The sequence below is a fragment of the Tupaia chinensis genome, unplaced genomic scaffold, assembly GCF_000334495.1.
Source record: "Tupaia chinensis unplaced genomic scaffold, TupChi_1.0 Scaffold000489_1, whole genome shotgun sequence".
Taxonomy (NCBI): Eukaryota; Metazoa; Chordata; class Mammalia; order Scandentia; family Tupaiidae; genus Tupaia; species Tupaia belangeri.
The window spans coordinates 3,455,227-3,475,027 of NW_006160001.1; the positions used below are offsets into that span (position 1 = coordinate 3,455,227).

At 34.2% G+C, this 19,801-nt stretch overlaps 1 protein-coding gene across 2 annotated transcripts in view; it reads right to left on the bottom strand.

Annotated features, from left to right (window-relative positions):
- Positions 1-19,801, bottom strand: part of NIPBL (NIPBL cohesin loading factor) — a 135,977-nt gene that overhangs the window by 29,140 nt on the left and 87,036 nt on the right. For both annotated transcript variants that reach the window (XM_006156317.3, XM_006156318.3), the window contains exons 29-33: positions 18,185-18,319; positions 16,404-16,502; positions 15,498-15,551; positions 5,610-5,718; positions 4,019-4,155 (exon numbers count right to left, since the gene is read on the bottom strand). In XM_006156317.3, the coding sequence (XP_006156379.1) occupies positions 4,019-4,155; positions 5,610-5,718; positions 15,498-15,551; positions 16,404-16,502; positions 18,185-18,319 (534 nt within the window). The remainder of the gene's footprint in view (positions 1-4,018; positions 4,156-5,609; positions 5,719-15,497; positions 15,552-16,403; positions 16,503-18,184; positions 18,320-19,801) is intronic.

The window sequence follows — 19,801 nt, forward strand, 5'->3', positions numbered from 1 at the left end:
ACGCACACATGCCCGGCGTGAGTTTTAAGTCACCGGGTCCGGGACGAAAACCGCAGTCGACTACGTGGGAATCCAGCGACATAGCCATTACCCTAACTGCTGGTCCCAGGAATCACTTTATTTTTTAAGAGAGAGGTTTTTGCTATAGGGTACGTGCGCTCACCAGAAAGACAGAGAGAGGCATAGAGACAGAAAGCGAAAAATTACCTCCCCCCTGGGAGGGGATGGCCACACTGCAATCCCTTCTCCTCCATTCTCCTCTTGGGATCTTGGGCATGCACGCACACACGCCCGGCATGAGTTTAAGCCACCGGGACTCCAACCGTGGTCGACTACATGGGAGTTCAGCGACATAGCCATTACGCTAACTGCTGGTCCCCTAACATTTTACTTTTTAAGAAAACATAATAGCATTTTCTGAAACTTATTTTAACACATTGGCCTGGAACATCAAGTAAATTATCTTAAAATTTAGAAGAAAAATATAAAAGGAAGATGGATATTATGAAGTAAAAGAACAGTAGAATATAATAGAAAGAATATTCAAAATGAAGATAATGTAAGAAGGCTTAATATCTCAAATACTTAAGTTATCTAAAGAGTTTTCACAAACTGGGGTGGGGGGAGCCCATAATTTGAAGACAAAATGACAAATTTTATGAAAAGTCACTTCACAGAGAAGCAAGTCCAATTGGTCAGGGAAATAAACTGAAACTACAATCAAGTATTTCTTTACTCCTGTAAATTGACAAAAAGTACAAAATATTGACACCCATCATCAGATATAGCTTTCCAAAAAGGCTATAAAACATGTCCACCAGCAATACAGCAATATATATTCAAAATCAAAACCCAAAAAAATACCATACACTCGACCTAGTAGTCTATTCCTCAGAATCTGTCCCAACAAAATAAAAGCACAAGTATTTAAAGATATTAGAAATAGGATACGTATTAAGAAATCGTCATAGTGGTAATCAACAGAAAACAGTGTAAAAGCCTGCCAAATAGGGAGATGATTAAATCATACAGCATTATAAAATAGGCAATATATAATGATTTCAAAGAATGAATTAAATAAATATCAGGTAATGTGCAATAATTAAATATGCCTAATAGGTAAATAGTACATAACATGATCTGGAATTTTTTTAAAGAATTATTTAACTTTATTTATTTATATATTCATTTATTTTAATTTGACCAGAGAGGGGCAGAATAAGAGAGAGAGAGAAAGAGGGAACGTGAGAAAGCAAGCCACCAGGACCGGGACTTGAACCACTGTTGGCCATGTTGGAATCCAGTGCCCTTAACCACCATGCCACCTGCTGGCCCCCATGATCTGGAGCTTTTAAAAACCTGATCAACCACTTATGGGTCCACAATTATCAAAGGATGGATAAAGTATGTAAGGGCACTCCGGGTGGTTTACTCTGAGAAGAGAAAAAATAAAGATGGGGACAGAATATAAAAACAACAACAAAAAACATGTAAAAAGGTATCTATCATGTAGAGGTGGTTTTATTTAAAACCTTAGGTTTGTATAAAAAAGTACAAATTGTTTTAAAAGTGATCTTTACTTTTTATTGCCATAGGGCGAGTGCATTTATCAGAGAGTGTGAGGGAGAGAGACTGAAAGAGAAAGAGGGAGAAAGCACCTCCCAGTTGGGTATGGTCATGCTGCAATTCCTTTTCCTACATTTCTCCATTCTGTTGACATTTTAGGCATCCATGCACATGTGCCCAGAGTGTTTTTCAAGTTGCCAGGGATGAGAATCAAACTATGGACAACCATATAAGATCTGACTACCTTAACCAAAAGGCTTTGGAGCTGGGCTAGCTGTTAAATGTGGTATTTTTTCTTTTTAAAAAGTTTTATCATCATCATCATCATCATCATCATCACTTTAAAATTTGCTATATGGCATGTATGCTCTCCAGAGAAAGAGAGGAAAAAAAAAAAAGTGAGGAGAGAGAAGATGATAAAGCAAGCTGCCAGGTCCAGAACTCAAATTGTGGTTGGCTGTGTGGGAAAATACAGCTCATTAACCACCATGCCACCTGCTGGCCTCAAATGTGATCTTGTTTTAAAAACAGTACTGGCTTGAGGCCAACATATGGCATGGTGGTTGGTGCGTTGGATTCCCACATGGCCAACCGCAGTTCAAGTCCTAAACCTAGCGGCTTAAAAGCCACACCTGCTGCATGTGAATGTTTGCCCAAAATCCCAAGAGGAAAATGAAGAAGGAATTACAGTGTGGCCATTACCCCCAGGGGTGATTTCTCACTTTCGCTCTCACTGTCTCTCTGTTTCTCTCTGGCGAATGCCCTATACTAAGAACACACACACACACACACAGAGCGAGCGAGCGAGCGAGAGAGAAACTACTGGTTGGAAATCATGCAAAGACTATTTACAAAGCTTACATTTTAGTCTAGATTCTGGAAAACAGACAGATTTGGGGTCTAATTCTAGCTTTGAGACTAGTTAGCTATATGACATTGAGCAAATTATCAATATTTATATTTTCTAAGTTTTAGTTTCCTTATCTGTAAAGCTGAGATAAGTAAATGAGACTATATCTAAAATTATTCACAATGCCTGGCACTGTGCTTAATAACTATTAACTATTATTATTAGCTATGTATTATATATTGATCAATTTATTTCTAGATTTAAAAAAGCATTAAAGATAGAGTTAGTATCTCAGAAATAAGACAATTCATTGTTATGTATTTCTTATCCTCTCCTAGTCCCCTTAGTTCTTAAATTTTTCTCAGAAAGTTCTGAAGTTTTCACCTGAACTTATTATTTAGGTAACCCAAAAAACTGACCATTGCAGCAAAACACATGTAGCAGATAAAACATTGAAATTTGCTCCTTAGGAACACTAAGAAAACAGCATTAGAAAAACCACTTACATTTGTATGTTTTCAGAGTATTTTAAAATTTAGCATTTGTAACAAATCACTTAACTAACCAGGCTGTCATATGTTTTTTGAAAATCTTACTTTATTTGCTGGATCATCTTACTTAAGCAATATTTTATTTAATTTTCACATTTTATTTTAGGAAAACACAGTACATGTTAACATTAATTTAAAATAACACCTAACAGGAACAGCAGGTGACATGGAGGTAAAGGTGGCTGGATCCCATATAGCTGATTGCATGGCTTAAGTCCGGACTGGACAGCTTGAAAAATTGCGCCAGCATGTGTGCCCAATATCCCAAGAGGAGGATGGAGAAGAAGGGATTACAAAATTGCTATCCCCTCTGGGGAGTGATTTCTCACTTTGTTTCTTTCTTTCCTGCTCTTGCCTTGTCCTTCTCTGGCAAGCATACACACCCTACAGCAAACTAAGACAAAGAAACAACCAACCAAAGTCACCTAACATCTCTGGTATAATAATGGATTTTTCCATATTCAGTATATTGCTCCACTGTAAAAATGAGTGTAGTAAAATATATTATAAAGGACAGACAAATAAAAAGCAAATTTAGAATGTAACAGTAAATTCCTCAAAGACAGGAACTCTGCTTCATTCACCTTTGAGGTCTTAACAAGGTACAATATTTACTAGCATTTACTGGGATTCGGCTTGAGGAACTTAGAAATGGAGCCTAAACCTTATTTATAATACATTCAAAAATTGCTGTTTCTAGATAACTTGCTATATATATTGGGAGATACAGTGCAGTAAATGACACAGATGATCTGTCAGTGACAATGTGGTTGACACATGTAACTTCTTTTGTTTTATAGAATTATTTTTTATTTAACTTTATTTATTTTTAACTTGACCAGAGAGGGACAGAGAAAAAAAGAGAGAGAGAAGAGAGGGTGGGGGAGTGAGAAAGCAAGCTGCAGGTCCAGGACTTGAACTGCAGCTGGCCATGTTGGAGCCCAGCACCCTTAACCACCACACCACCTGACGGCCCCCAACACATGTAAATTGTAAATTGAAAACACTGTAAGTATTATGGAAGAGAAAAATAAGACAGCTCTATACTTACACTACATTTAGTGGTAAGGTATGGCTGCATAGTCATGGCATGTTTAACCATGAGCTGGGGTCTTATTTTGCTGAATAAGAACAAAGTGGTTATGCAAGCTACCAATCTTCCAGAATTCACACCTTTATTGTCAGAGTCTGGAAAAACAAACAGAGAAATGAGACACTAAAATATGACAAGGCAGTGGAAATTATACAGATTTAAATTACTCAATATTATCCCCTGCACAGAGGTAGTATAGGCCTCAGTATAATGGATTAACATTTCTTATTGATATTAGACTTTCTGTGTTTGTTTTTTTCTCTTTATTATAGAAATTATATATACTAAAGATAAAGGACAAAGAGGCCACAAAATAGAAGGCAAGTTTTACAATAAGACTGCGGTTAAAAAGTAGAATGGAAATTGGGACATTTGGGGATGGGCTTTAGAAAGATGTCATTGGTTCTATTTTAAAACGAATGGAAGTGAACATGAGAAGGAAAGTTAGCAAGGGGGATGAACCAATTTAGTGAGGTGATACTGGGCTTAAGGTTACTGAGAAAAGAAAAAAAAAAAGAGTTGTTGCTGTGGTAGAAGAATGTTAAGAGTAATAAATTGCGAAAATGGACCAATACTGTATTATAGAGTTATACAAAATGCTCTTTGCTGGGAAGAACTGTGGCTCCCAGTGAAGGAGATACACTGGTTCTTAGGAAATTTTTAAAGGGGATTAAAGACTTTTTAAAATGAAGACACCAGTATCATCCCTAAAATATAGGATGGGGAAAGCTAGAGGAAACAGAATGAAGAGATAAAAAGAAAAAAGAGGCACACGTGGAAAATGAAAAGAAAGAAAGAAAACTGCATAAAAAATATAACGGATATCCAACAATTCCTTTAGGTATTATAAATATTAAAGGCCCCCACTTCTGGAGTATGACCAAGGTTAGTTTTAATTCTTATTAATAAACATTAGGAAGTGGGAAGTAATATTAATCTTGTTTGTTTTAAGCAATGGGTATCAATTATGACTTTTATATTTTAATATAATTATTTATAATTGATTAAATTTTTCACATTTGTGACTGATAATGTAATAGACAAGATACTAAATACTTCAAGAATTTGTGAATTTAAAAAATTTAACAAATTTCTAGCTGAAGAGTAAGAACACTGTATAATTATAAATTATATTGGAATGCAATACAAATCTTTTAAAATATTTTTTAAATTATTAAAAGAATTTCATTTTGAGAGATAAGTTTACATGCTTTAAAAAGTATCAAGTAGTTTTATGATGAGTGCCATTAGCTAAATACATTAGTCCCTGGATTTACTTTTATTCTGGTTCAGTATGACATCTTATATACTATTGAACGATATGTAGAAGAGATAAAGTCTAAGCTTTTATTGGACTACTCTAGATAATCTTTGTCAACAGCATAATCTAGAATGCAACATCAGATAGCTCTACAATAAAATAAAATTTCACTTAAATGTGAAGTAGTTAATTATTAGGTAAGCAGAGCCAGAGGCAAAAATGAGAAACGTGTCCAAAGTATCTAAAAATATAAAATGAACTTAAGGACCAATATATAAAATATCTTACCAGCTAGAGATTCCTCATATTTAAGAATGTGCTCAACTAGGTTATCAACAAGTTGAGTACAAGCTTTCTTCACAGGTTTATATGAGGAATCCTCTTCAGACTTCAACAACTATACATGTATGTATATAAAGAAAAAAATCCCAGTATAATTATTTGTTAGACAACAATAATATAAACACAACAAACGTGTCCATAATATGCTTTCTAATTTGTCATTCACAATACTAAATGTGCAAATTAATAAAACAAAAACATACGACATATATTTAAAATCTCAAATATAAACCAATAATCTAAAAACACTTAAAATATTCTTAGTATGAAGTATTAAAACTGTTATATGTAGGACCTGAGGTAGAAAATGAGAAATGCAGGAAAGCTGACTTTCCTTTCCTTCCTTAGCCCAACCAGAAACAAAGCGTATCACTTGATACTAGTTGAAATAATTTAAAGAATTAGTAATTGTAACTGCATCTGAACTGCACCTTAAATTTTGCAATTATAAATGAGTAGATTCTTCTCTGTGTTACCCTTTGCCAAATTAGTAAATACTACTAGAAAAGTGTTAGAATATTGAGATGAGGATAGGGATCAGTCTAACTATAGTCAGAAATCAAACGAATCCACACATTCATAGTTACTGGTCAATGAAAAAGTAATTTAAAGTATACGAGAGGACATCAGAAAATTGGCAGAAAAATAGAATTAAAATAATTTATTTTGGTGGAAAAAATTGAAATCTACACTTTTTTCCCCCTTGATATGCAATTTGCATGAACTTTTTGAAGACACCCTTCATATCACTTTGATAATAAAGATTTGCTACCATAGTTCTGGAGATGTTAAAGGAATCAAAACGTGTATCTGATTTCTGTGAAAAGTTCCAGTGATGTCAAATATAACTTTCTGCAATATGAAAATGTTTATGTGTGCTGCTCAAAAAGGTTGAGTCATATGTGGCTTTAAGCACTTGAAATGTGGCCAATGTGACTGAGGAACTAAAATGAAATAAGATTTAAAAAATTTGAATGAATTAAAAATAAAACACATTTGTCACTAGTATTGGATGGTAGAAGTGGTTTTAGACTACAGGATGCATGGATGACCGAAACAACAGATAGCAACCAGAATAATAATTGCTGCCTTCTCCAATTTAAAGAAAGAAATCAAATCTGGTGGACAGTTTCAATTCACTGTATTTAACTATACACTGCAAAGTTTCCTTGTCTTGCACCATAATTCATTTCTGTAAAGCAACTGCTTACACCACATTCTACCTTGATCATTCTCCAAAAGTTTCAATAGTAGAAAACAATCCCCTTATCGTTTTTGTTTTTTTGCCTCGCCAAGATTTCAGGTACATAAAACAAAATTAACTATAGATTTTGATTCGTGACACACTATCATCACCGGCATGTGCCTTTTTAGTCTACTTGCACATAATGATATACTATGAATTCCACTAAAAAAAAAAAAATACTTGCAGTAACTTGTATCTCTCAATATACTCCCTTCTTTCCCTTACCCCATATTACTCTTAAGGTATCAGAAAATTTGTAATTTTCTTGCTTCAAACATGTCTTAAGCTATATACTGTTTATAGTTTACCTTAATTTTCAAGTTTCTAAAAAGGTAGCATACATGATAAAGTGTTCTAGGACTTGTTTTTTCACTCAAAATTATGCCACTAACTGTAATCCAGGTTGTTCCAGATAGCTATATTGTAGCTATATTTTATTCATTTTCACTGCTGTACCTCAGTCCAATGTCTATCTATACTGTAACTGATGTATCCATTTTCCTATAGATAGGTTAATTCCACTTTTATTGGCACAATGAGTGTTCTTATATATGTCTCCTGGTGCATGTACACGGTATACATGTTGAAGTTGAACTGCTGGGTCATAGGATATATGAATGTATAACTTGGTGAGAAAATGCCTTTACAAGATAATTTCATGAAATTATTTTTCAAAGTTGTCATAATAGTTTCTCAATTGTAAACAATGTTGAGATACTACTTAATCTATCTCTATCATTTATTACTATCTGACATCTTAATTTTTGCCAATCAAATGGTGTAAAATGAAGTCTTGACTTGTATTTCTCACATTACCATGGGGTTGAACACCTTACAGGCTTTATGTGCTATTTCCTCTATGAAATGTCTATTCATAAATTTAACCTATTTTCCTGTTGGGCTCTTTTGCTGCTTTGTAGGAAAGGAATTTTTAAAAAATCTTCAATATTAATCTTTTATTCATTTTACATATATTGAATCTTTTCCCAGTTTGTTGGTTATGTTTTACCTTTAACATATCTTTTGATGTATAAACATTCTTCATTTTAGGTAGTGAAATATATAAGTCTTTTAAGGTTAATAGTATTGGGACCAGTAGATGGCACTGCTGGACTCCCACAGTTGATTAAGGTTCAAGTCCCAGATGCAGCAGCTTAGACCTTGCCCAAAATTCCGAGAGGAGAATGGAGAAGGGACTGTGACATGGCCATCCCTGAGGGGTCATTTCTCCCTTTCTGTCTCTCCAGTAAGCACATGTGCCCTATATTAAAAATCTCTCTTTAAAAGAAAAAAGAAAATTTAGAAATTTTCTGTAACCTATATGTAGTTGATTTTTGAGCTGAAATAAGAATAAAAGAAATTCCTTATAGACAGCTGATTATTTCAACATGACTTACTGAGAAGTTCATCTTTTCCCATAATCTGCACTGTCACTATTTTATACCAAGTATATTCTATATCTGGGCTCTACTATCTGTTCCACTCGTCTATTCAGTATTTATCTATTACTGCTCTATCTTAATTACTGTTTCTTTCAAAATAAGTCCTGATACTCTATAATACAAATCAGTGCTCCTGCTTTTTCAGAAGTGACTCATTATATTTTTGCATTTCCATATACATTTTAGGCACCTTAACATATTTAATGAATTTTTTTGTTCTTGATTTGGACGATTTTGTTCTTGATTTGTAACCATTTCCCACTTTACATGATTTTCCATTTAAGATTTCATATATTTTAAATTCTCTGTCAGAATAGGGTTCCTGTATTTTATTCTCATTTACTATGGATTATTGTTCAAGAATGTCAAATTTTATAAAAACAATTTTTGTGTGTTCCTTGAAATGATTATTTCTTCTTCTTTAATGTTAATCATACACACGTTAGCTTTGTACTCATGATAAAATTAATCCAAGTGCACAAAATATTAAACACTATAATTTATTTTTTTGCTATTTAAAAGTATCTTTTAAGGGTACAAACATCTGGAGAAATACACTTTCTCTAAAATACCATTTATATATTTTATTGTGAAAAATTTCAAGCATACAAAAAAAAAAGAAAAAAAATTTACCATGAATACAATCTAATCATATTCTACCTCTAATATTTAACTCAGTGTGCTACATATACACACATATGTGCACATGTATTTATGTATGTATATATTTAATACGCACACATATAATTCTAACCATTTTAGTTTTGATGCATTTGAAAATAAATTGTAGACATCACTATATGTCCCCTTTCTTCCTTTTTTTTTTTTTTTTTTTTTTGGTTTTATTTTTTAAGTTTTTGCAATACGGCACATGTGCTTGCCAGGGAGAAAGAGAGAAGGGAGGGATGTGGGAGAAAGAAAGAGATAAGGAAAGTGAGAAATTACCCCTAAGGGGAGATGACCAGAGTTATAATCCCTTCTCCTTCACTCCCCTCTCAGACCTTGAATACACACATGCAGCTGGCATGATTTAAAAGGCCTGGTTCTGAGACTCAAACTGTGTAGCCAGTTATGTGGGATCCAGGGCCTTAGCCTCCACATCATCTGCTGGCAATGCTTTTTTTCTTTTTGAGATAAAATGTTGATGCAATGAAATGCACAAATATTCAGTTGTTTTCAATGCACAAACATTGGTTGTTTGTCAAATGCATTCAACAAAATAACTCAAACCTCTACCACGATGTGGAATAGTGGTTCTCAATATTTAACTTCTATTTGAATCTCTATAAAATATAGAATGGACCCCATCCTTGACTTATTGATTCATTAAATATGGAGTAGAGCCTGAGAATTTGCATTTCTAACAAATCTCCAGGCACTGTTGATAACTGTTAGAACCACTGGTCAAGATCTTTATTACTCCCCTGTCTCTGGGAAAGTTCCTTCATTTCCTTTCCTATCCTATCCTCAGCTCCCTGAAACTATTCTGATTTTTTCCAGTAGAGATAAGTTTTGCCTCTCCCACTTTCAATAAGTGGTGTAAGATGGACTCTTGTATGTGAGGCTTCTTTCACTTTGTATATGGTTTTACTATTCATCTATGTTGCTGTTTTAAATTTGTTCCTTTTGACAAAGAATACTACTGAATTGTTTGGAATTATCACAGTTTCACTGGTTGACAGAGACAAAAATACTTCAAAAAGGAAATCTGCGCACCAGTAGACAGCACAATGGTTACATCGCAGGACTCCTACGTAGTCAACTGCAGTTGAGTCCGGACTGGCAACTTAAAACTCATGCTGGGCACGTTTGCCCTGTGTGCCCAAGATCCAGAGAGGAGAATAGAGGAGAAGGGACTATATAGCAAGGCCATCCCCATTGGGGTGTGATTTCTCGCTTTCTGCCTCCCTCATTGTCTCTTTGGTGAGCACATGTGCCCTATAGCAAAAAAATTTCTCTTAAAACAACAAAAAAAGGAGATTGGGATTAGCCTCTGAGGTGCAGTTGGTGCTTAACCAGACAGGTGCAGAGCTGGAAGCCACACTCCACTGTGGTTCCAGTCTCCATCTCAGTGGCCTGAAAGCATCCTGGGCATGTGTATGTGCACCCGAGATCCTGGAGGAATGGGGGAATGGAGAAAAGGGATCACAGCATGACCAAGCCCTGTGGAGGGTGGAGAGGGTGCTTTTCTCTTCCTCTCCTTTCATTTTATGCAGACATGCTCTAACGTGAATTTAAAAAGTAAGAACTCTTCCTTTGGATTATAAAGGTCAAGAAGAGATAAAACATGGGTTACCCTTAACTTTTTTCATTGCCTGTATTTTCTCCACAAACTATAAAAAGGGCCAATATTATAAGAAATTAACAAGTGGCACTGTTCTGTTTGATTTTGTGTACCTATCACATGGCTATGATAGTGCCTTTAAAAAAAAAGGAATTATTTAACTTTATTATTATTATTTTAATTTGCTATAGGGCATATGCACTCACTAGAGAGAGGGAGAGAGAGAGAGAAAATGAGAAAGCAAGCTACCAGGGCCGAGATTTGAACTGTGGCTGGCCATGTGGGAATCCAGTGCCTTAACCACCATGCCATCTGCTGGCCCCAATAATGCCTTTTGAAAGCCATTATACAAAGCTTCCTATTAGCAAAGTATAACTTTATGGTATTGGTTAAAACTAACCAAAGTACTTTTCAGAAGTAAAAAAAAAATGTGAGGACTTTCATAATAATATAAGTTATTCTTTCACATACTACTGAAAAATGATAAAAAACTATTATTTAATTATAAAGGAAATGATACTTCTATACATTTAAAAACAAAATACTAATGTAGGGTAGGGATCACATGATAGCAGCAATAGTGCAAAGCTTGAGGACAGTGACCTACATTGAAAGGCTCAGGGTTCTTATCCAAGATCTCCCTGGACATTCCAGGTACACAAGTACCCATGATCCAGGGCTGGCTAGGGCTGGAAGTGGGATGTGGTATGGGGACCCTGTTGGGAATGCCTATCTTCTGTCTTTGTCTTTTCTTGTTCATGGTAGAAATAAGTCCGTACACTTAAAAAGATACAGAGGGCCAGTCGGTGCTACAGTGGTGGTTCAGGTGGCTGGATCTCATATGGCTGACTGGCTCACTGGTTTGAACCCTGGACTCATGGGCTTGAAAGATGCACTGAGCACACACATATGTGCTGAAAATCCCAAGAGGAGAATGGAGGAAAACGGATTATAGAGTGGCTATCTCCCCCGGGGGTGTTTTCTCTCTCTCTCTCTCTGGTAAGTACACACATTATATAGCAAATTAAAAACAACAACAAAAAAAGATATACTAACATAATTATTAAACATGGAGAGTGTTTGGTGCCCATGTGAATTTGAGGCTATTTTGTGTAGTAATTCAGGTTTCCCTAGAAACCATATCCCATAAATGAGGAATCACTGGTTCTAAGAAATCAATCCAACATGAAAACAAAAATTAGAAATATTCTAAATTGTACTAAATTAAATGTCATGTGGAAACAGAATGCTAATTATTTCTGACTGAATAATTTCCAGTAACTCCAGCAGTCCACTCTCTGTATCTTCCTAACAATTGTTAAAGTTTATGTATACATGTCATTATAATCGCTAAGAGTGCTTCTGTTTCTGTCACATGTATTTGTGTAAACATTTTTGAGCTCTCATCTTTTTACTAAACCTTGCTCTGCTAGTAATAAGGAACTATCACACACAATCACAATACCATTGATAAATTAAATTATTGGCAGAAACTAAATAGGAAACCACAGAACAAGGAGCATGAATTGAACAATTAGTGAACAAACTAAGGAAATCAATACACAGAACTAGAGAGTAGAGATACAAAGAATGTAAGAGTGACACTACCATTTTTAACAGATTATAAACCTGGTGTTCCTTTTGCTTCTATCAGGTCGTTGGGAAAGTAATTATGTATTTTTATGTTTTTCTATGCAACAATGTGTCATAACTTCCCTGACAACCCAGTAACTTGCCAGTAATAGGCATATAATTTTAGATTCTTTTAAATAAGCTTAATGACATTTCTGATAGGTACATTTAGTTTTTACTTAACTGTTTGCTAACTATGAGATCAAATTTAGTTAGACATCCTTTATGAAAATTATATCCTAGGCTAGCAGGTGGACATCACCAAAGGAGGTTAAGGTGTGGATTCCCACACGCCTGACTGTGTGGTTCCAATCCTGAAACCAAGACCCTGAGGAGAGAATGAAGAAGAGATTGCAGTGTGGGCATCGCCCTAGGGGGTGATTTCTCACTTTTTCTGATTCTCTAGTGAGTTTACATGACCTATAGCAAAAACTTATATAATAAAAAAATTATATCCTTTGACCTGGCTAACTTAACTAATTGTTATAAGGTTCTATGGCAGAGAACCAATTACTTAATTCAGAAAGAAAGTGATGTCAAATATATAATGTGAAATGAAAGATAATTTATGAAGAGAGTCTAAGATATATCATAGATTGGATGATATGGGCAAGTACCATAGAAATGTTTAAAAAAGATGTCTTAAGATGTTTTTTTTTTTTTTTAAAAGTAACATCCTACCATACCAGAATGGCTAAAGGTTCTGAAAAGACTGAAACAACCAAGAATTGGGAATTCTCCTATGTTGCTGGTGAAAATGCCAAATAGTTTAGCCAATTTGGAAATACAGTTTGGCAGTTTCTTATTCAAGATATGATCTTGCAAATCAAAGAAATGAAAACATATACCTACACAAAAACTTGTATAGAAATATTCACAGCAGCATTCTTCATAATAGTCAAAAACTTGAAACTCAAAAGTCCATAAATTACTGAACGATAAAGAAATTTTGTAATGTGCATACAATGGAGGATACTCAGCAATAAAGGAAACAAAACATCAATATATACTAGCAACATGAATGAATCTCAACAACATTCTGCTTGATAAAAAAGATCAAACAGCAGGCAATAAACTGTATAATTCCACTGATGAATTTCTAGAAAAAGTATGAATATAGTGACAGAGGGAGAGGTAGGTGGAGAAAGCATCTTCTGTAGGGCATAGTCATACCACAATCTCTTCTCCATTTCTCCATCTCAATGGGATTTTGGATATGCACATACATACACTTTGTGTATTTTTCAGAGTACCAGGGCCAGACCCAAACTACAGTCAGCCATGTGGGATCGGGTCCCCTAGGTTATGGGTCTAGTCGAAAGAAATTTTAAACTGTTATTAGCAATGTTATTTAAGTTACTATAATAAGGGCAAAGCAAATAAATATTAACAATTAGGTTAGTTTCCTTAGGAATCAAGATTTTTAGCCTAAAGGAAAGAGAAGTAAAAATAAAATTCTGTAATATTAAATTTGGATTAAAAATATCAACATAAATTCTTGATTTCATTTTCTCTTCCTATAAAGTATAATATTTCTAGCCTTATCTTTTGAAAAAGCCCAAAACTGTAATAATTAGCAATGAACATTCCCAGCACCCAAACTGTTCCTACTAAAGGGAATTAAGCTAATTTTAGGTGTGGAGCAGGAAATGTACAAAATGAATTAGGGTAAATATATAGCCAGAAAGTAATTGGGCTATAAAAGATGAATGGGGTTTCTCAAAAGGACATAGGACCAACTTGAAGAGACTACTACTGAGCAAAGATGGACAATTTGAGCTTCAAGAATCATGACTACAATAAATATAACACATCACATATACAAAAACCTATTAGTTCACACTGATACTAAAAAAAAAAAAAAGAACAAACTCAGTTACTTTTCAAGGTAGACAGAAAAACTCATTCTGAAAACTGGTCAGTAATAGAAAAGAATAATTTTTCCTGTATGAACTGTGTTTTATGTAGTGATTAAATAATTTAAAACATTTAAAGGATTCCTCTTTAAAGAAGAATTCTAGCTAATTAAAACAGAAAAAAATGAAAGAACTATAAAAATCACCATTTTATAACATTTAATAGAAACAATGGAACTAAGTAATGATCATACAAACCATACTAAAGAGGGGATATGTCATGTTAACACACTTACACTCAAAGATCATTCACTAAAAATGGAACAAGCAGACATTATGTCCTTCTTAATCTGATACAATAGTATTCAGTATTATTTTAAAAGAATTCATTCCCCTAACCTAAAAATTAAACTTCAATCTCATTAAGCCTCTAGGTCTAATAAGAGTTTACGGGAAAAACGGATAGAAAAACAACTTAAACGATATCATAAAGAAGAGATCTATGAAATACAGAACATGGAACATTCTACTGGAAAACATAAAAGTGGCATGAGAAAAGGGAGGTAAGGGGTTAACTATTATAGATTAAGAGATTTACAAACGACACCAAGGTATCTATAGACCAACTGTAAACCAACAATAAAAACACATTTTCGAGAGAGTCAGGGAAATAAAAATTTTAATGCCATTAGCTATGAAGAAATACATTATCATTTACTGTGATATAGATGATAATGATTTTCTATTTTATTTATAAGGCCATTATCTGTTAGAGATAATTACAAAATAGTACTGATGGGAAGAATGATTTAAAGTCAGGAATTTGTTTTTATTGTAGAAAAGAAATACATGGGATAAGGAGAGAGAAAGTAAGACTAGAAAAATGCTGAATTTTTGAAACTGATGAGTAATACTTCTATTTGAAAATTTCTAAAAAACACTTAAAAAATTTATAGGGAGCTAAACATTCTTGTTTATGAAACTAAAAACTACTAATTATGGTTTAATTCTACATTACTATAGGAAATTCTATGTATTTTATAACATGACAAATAATGTAATTATAAATTTAATGCGACCTGTGCCTATTTATAGATCTCATGCTTAGATTAAATGGATTAAAAAAAATTCTCTAAGATCAAATTTCAATTCGTGATTCAGAAAACTTACTTCTGTAATAAGTAACTGAAATACTAATTTAAATACAAAATTTAACAAAACATGTTCAGCCCAACATTAACTTACTGAAATAAATTTTCTCTACACAAAGGCAAAATTTTAAGAAACTGAAAAAAGTTCTTTTAAATCACAAAGTCTATGAAGAACTGATCTTTTAAAAAAGTTCATGCTATTACAAGTCAAGTTAACACTCACATTTTGAAGTAGTTGCTCAAACCAGTCATATCCAGTATCTCTGCATGCTGCAACCTAAGGGAGAAAAAGTAGAGTAACTATTAAAGTTAGAAATTTATTTTTAAAATCTGAATAAAATATACTTTTCTTATGCTTTAGTGTGAAGCATATATATGTCACAATTTCCTCCATTAAAAAATTATTTTTAAATTAAATTATTTTTTTCTGTTACACAAAGATTTACCAAGGTTAGAGATTTTTATTCTAAAACCATCTTAGAAAATAATGAAGAAATTAGTTTAATATATTTAAGTTTAATATGGTATTAAATCCTGAACAATAACCTGAATCATACTCCATCAAAAATCTCTATGACCTAAAACAATAAGAATAAAAATATTTGTTTTTTATTATCCTTCTAGATAGTAGATCTACAGGTATCAGAGAAAATGTACAAGGTCATGTAACTGAGTACATAAAATTTCTTAATAGTCAAAACATAAAAAAGTATGCTGGGTCAGAAAAATTACAGCTTATGTATGTAATATAAAATCAATCTACCAATCTAAATTATACTTTCTAAAATAGGTAGGAATTAACTATCTCTACAGGTTGCTGCTATCCCTGGACTACTATATCTATTCTTCCCTTTTCCTTTCCCTCCCTATTTTCAACTGTCGGAGGAATAGGAGAAGCTCAATATCAGTGCTTACATCAATGAATGCCAAGAAGTCGGGCTATGTGGAAACATCAACCTCATCTTACTTGCATCCCTTGAGTATCTCCAGAAATATAAAGTAAAGGAAGTAGTACTAAATGTCGAGATTAAACAAATATCTCAGCATTGTCTCTCCCTTCACATGACGGGGTAGGTCTCAACTAGGTTTGCACCCACAGTGACCACACACTTGTTCCAGTCCTTCTTACCACATCAGTGATGTTTAAAATTTTCCTCGTCATTGCTTCTTTGTCATTGTGTGGAGTTGGAGTAAACCAGAGTTTTTGGAATGTTTCATTTACTAATTTCTAGAAGAAAAAGAATTTCAAATTAACTAACTATAATTAACATGGCAAAATCTCAATCCTAAATTCTCATTAAGGGCCAATGCAAAGCTAATTAAAAAGAAATAAATGGAATTTTGGTATGAAATTCCTCAATTTTTAAAAAAATTACCAATTAATTTCTTGAAATGATAAAATTTCCAAGTTGACAAAGATTTTTAATGAACTTGAATGAGTGGTTCTATAACTAGCCTAGAGCGTCTTCTTGGTATACATGCAAATATTTCTGATCAAAATAAAAATATGTTTACTGCTTTTGGGAGAAAAGTTGCTACAGTGCTTGGTAAAGTTAAAAACAATAGGGACTATCATAGATAAAAATCACATATATATGCATGTTCACTAATGACCTTAGAACTAAACTTTAGTTTTTAAAGACAAGGTCTTGCTATGTCGTGCTTCTTCTGCCTTGTCTCCCAAGTAGCTGGAACAACAGGTGCATGCCACTGCACCTGGTTTTTAGGGTGCGCTAGGAATTGAACTGAGGCGTCCTATGTGGCCTCAGCCTAGCAAATAGAAGCACCTGCTAGCATGTGCTATCTCAGGTAGACCAGGACTAAACTTTTAACAAAGTTAAGTTTATTTACTAATCTAGATAACCAAGCACATACAACTTGAAAATCAAAGCAATTTTTTTTTTTTGAGAGGTTTTTGCTATAAGGCACGTGCGCTTGCCAGGCAGAGAGAGACAGAGAGACAGAAAGCGAGAAATCACCCCCCAGGGGGGATGGTCACGCCGCAATCCCTTCTCCTCCATTCTCCTCTCGGGATCTTGGGCACGCATGCACACGTGCCCGGCATGAGTTTTAAGCCGCCGGGTCCAGGATGCAAACCGCGGTTGACTACATGAGAGTCCAGCGACATAGCCATTACGCTAACTGCTGGTCCCAAAATCAAAGCAATTTTGTTTTTTTGAGAGGTTTTTGCTATAAGGCACGTGCGCTTGCCAGGCAGAGAGAGACAGAGAGACAGAAAGCGAGAAATCACCCCCCAGGGGGGATGGTCACGCCGCAATCCCTTCTCCTCCATTCTCCTCTCGGGATCTTGGGCACGCATGCACACGTGCCCGGCATGAGTTTTAAGCCGCCGGGTCCAGGATGCAAACCGCGGTTGACTACATGAGAGTCCAGCGACATAGCCATTACGCTAACTGCTGGTCCCAAAATCAAAGCAATTTTAACCTGAGGATAAATATTTTGTATATAATACAATCATTACAATGCTATCAAATAACTATTATAATTGCTGACTTTGTTAAAACTAATAGCTTATTAATACAAAAATGTAGAAATGGAAAAGGTATGAAAGTATATTTTTTAAGTTTTTTTTATTGAATTTTATTTATTCATTCATTTATTTTTAATTTGACAGAGAGAGACACAGAGAGAGAGGAAGAGGGGAAGTGAGAAAGCAAGCTACCAGGTCCAGAACTTGAACCACTGTTATCCATGTGGGAGTGTCCAGTACCTTAACCACCATGCCACCTGCTGGTCCCAATTTTTTCTTAAGTTTTAAACTAAAAATGTTGATTAACTTGTGAACTTTTTATTTATATATTTAAGTGAGCAAATTTAGATTATTTAAATTATTTAAATTATTTCACTATTAACGAAAAATAAATTTTAAAGTAATCTGTTTCATCTTACCTTAATGCCTTCTTCATCATTGACTCTGCGAATCATTTTTACACACATTTCTGTAATTTTTGGAAATGTTGGCTGTTCAATACAGATGTCCCTTAGAATCTTTATTACCCTTTTCCTGACACTGATACCAGTATCCTAAGAAAAGGAAAGGATTTTTAAAGGCCAGAAAAATTGAGATACTTTAGGCATACAAAGTCTGATAAACTGAAATTGAAAAATAAGGACATATAAGTGTTAATTATTATCATGATAAATACAGTTGATGATTTTGTTCTTTTTTTAAAAAATAATTATTTATTTATTTAGTACCGTTTGTTGTTATTATTTTAATTTGACCAGGTAAAGAGTGAGAGAGGGAGAAAAAAAGAGAGAAAGAAAGGGAGAACAAGAAAGCAAGCTGCCACGTCCAGGACTCTAACTGCAGTTAACCATGTGAGTGTCCAGAGCCTTAACTATCAAGCCACCTACTGTCCCCAATGTATTTGTTCTTTACATGCTTTCTTATTAAGGTGATCATAATGAGTTATTTTATTATATTGTCCTTACTTCTAAAATGTAGTATCTAGCGCTTGGAAATGTGTTCTATAGGTTAGCACTGGACACATGACTACAGCAGAAGTTTGGCAGATTTAAATGGGATAATAAACGTAAACACTTTTTGAATACTGTCTGGCACTATTTCATTTATTTAGTAATGTATTTTAAAAATAAATAAAAAGCCTCAGACACTTGCATGAAAAATTAGTAATTTCTATTATGAGATTTAGGAATTCAGGAAACATTTTATGATGTTTTGGTGAGGTTAGGTAATGTTAAAACTAATCAGATATTTGGAAATACTCTGTTCAGCCTCTGCTCTAAAAAAAAGACTGAAGCACTAAGGAAAAAAATTATTTTACTTTTCCTTATTTGTTTTTCAACATAGATTTTAAGCCTTATCAAAGCTGAAAATTACTACTAACTTCTAGTCGAACAATATTCTGACACTACCCTAAAAAGTGACAAAATAAACTCCTATCATTATGGAAATAACTTGTGCTCTAACACATTTATGTTGAGTTCTACAAGTACTCAATATGCCCTCAAAGGGTAGTATAGAGATTCAATAAATATCCTCATGTCAATGCATCCTTTTATTTCTCAGGAATATGCTTTGGGGTCAGAGAACTCCATTGCATACAAGAAAAGATTATTTTAGGACAATAATTCTTTTCCCTGTATTTTTTTATTTCTCATTTTTTTTTAGTTTTTGCTATAGGGCGTGTGCACTCACCAAAGATAGAAAGAGAATGAGAGGGGAACTGAGACATCACCCCCAATGGGATGGCCACACTTCAATCCCTTCTCCTCCATTATCTTCTCCAGACTTTGGGCACACGTGCACATGTGCCCTGCATGATTTTCAAGGTGCTGTGTCCAGAATTTGAACCTCAGAATTAGCTATGTGGGATCCAGCTGCCTTAACCTCCACTTCAACTGCTGGCCCTTAGGACAGTATTCTTTTTTTTTCTTAGAGAGGTTTTTGCTATAGGGCACGTGTGCTTGTTGAAGAGACAGAGAGAGACAGAGTGAGAAGTCATCCCCAGGAGGGTTGACCACATCCCAATCCCTTCTTCT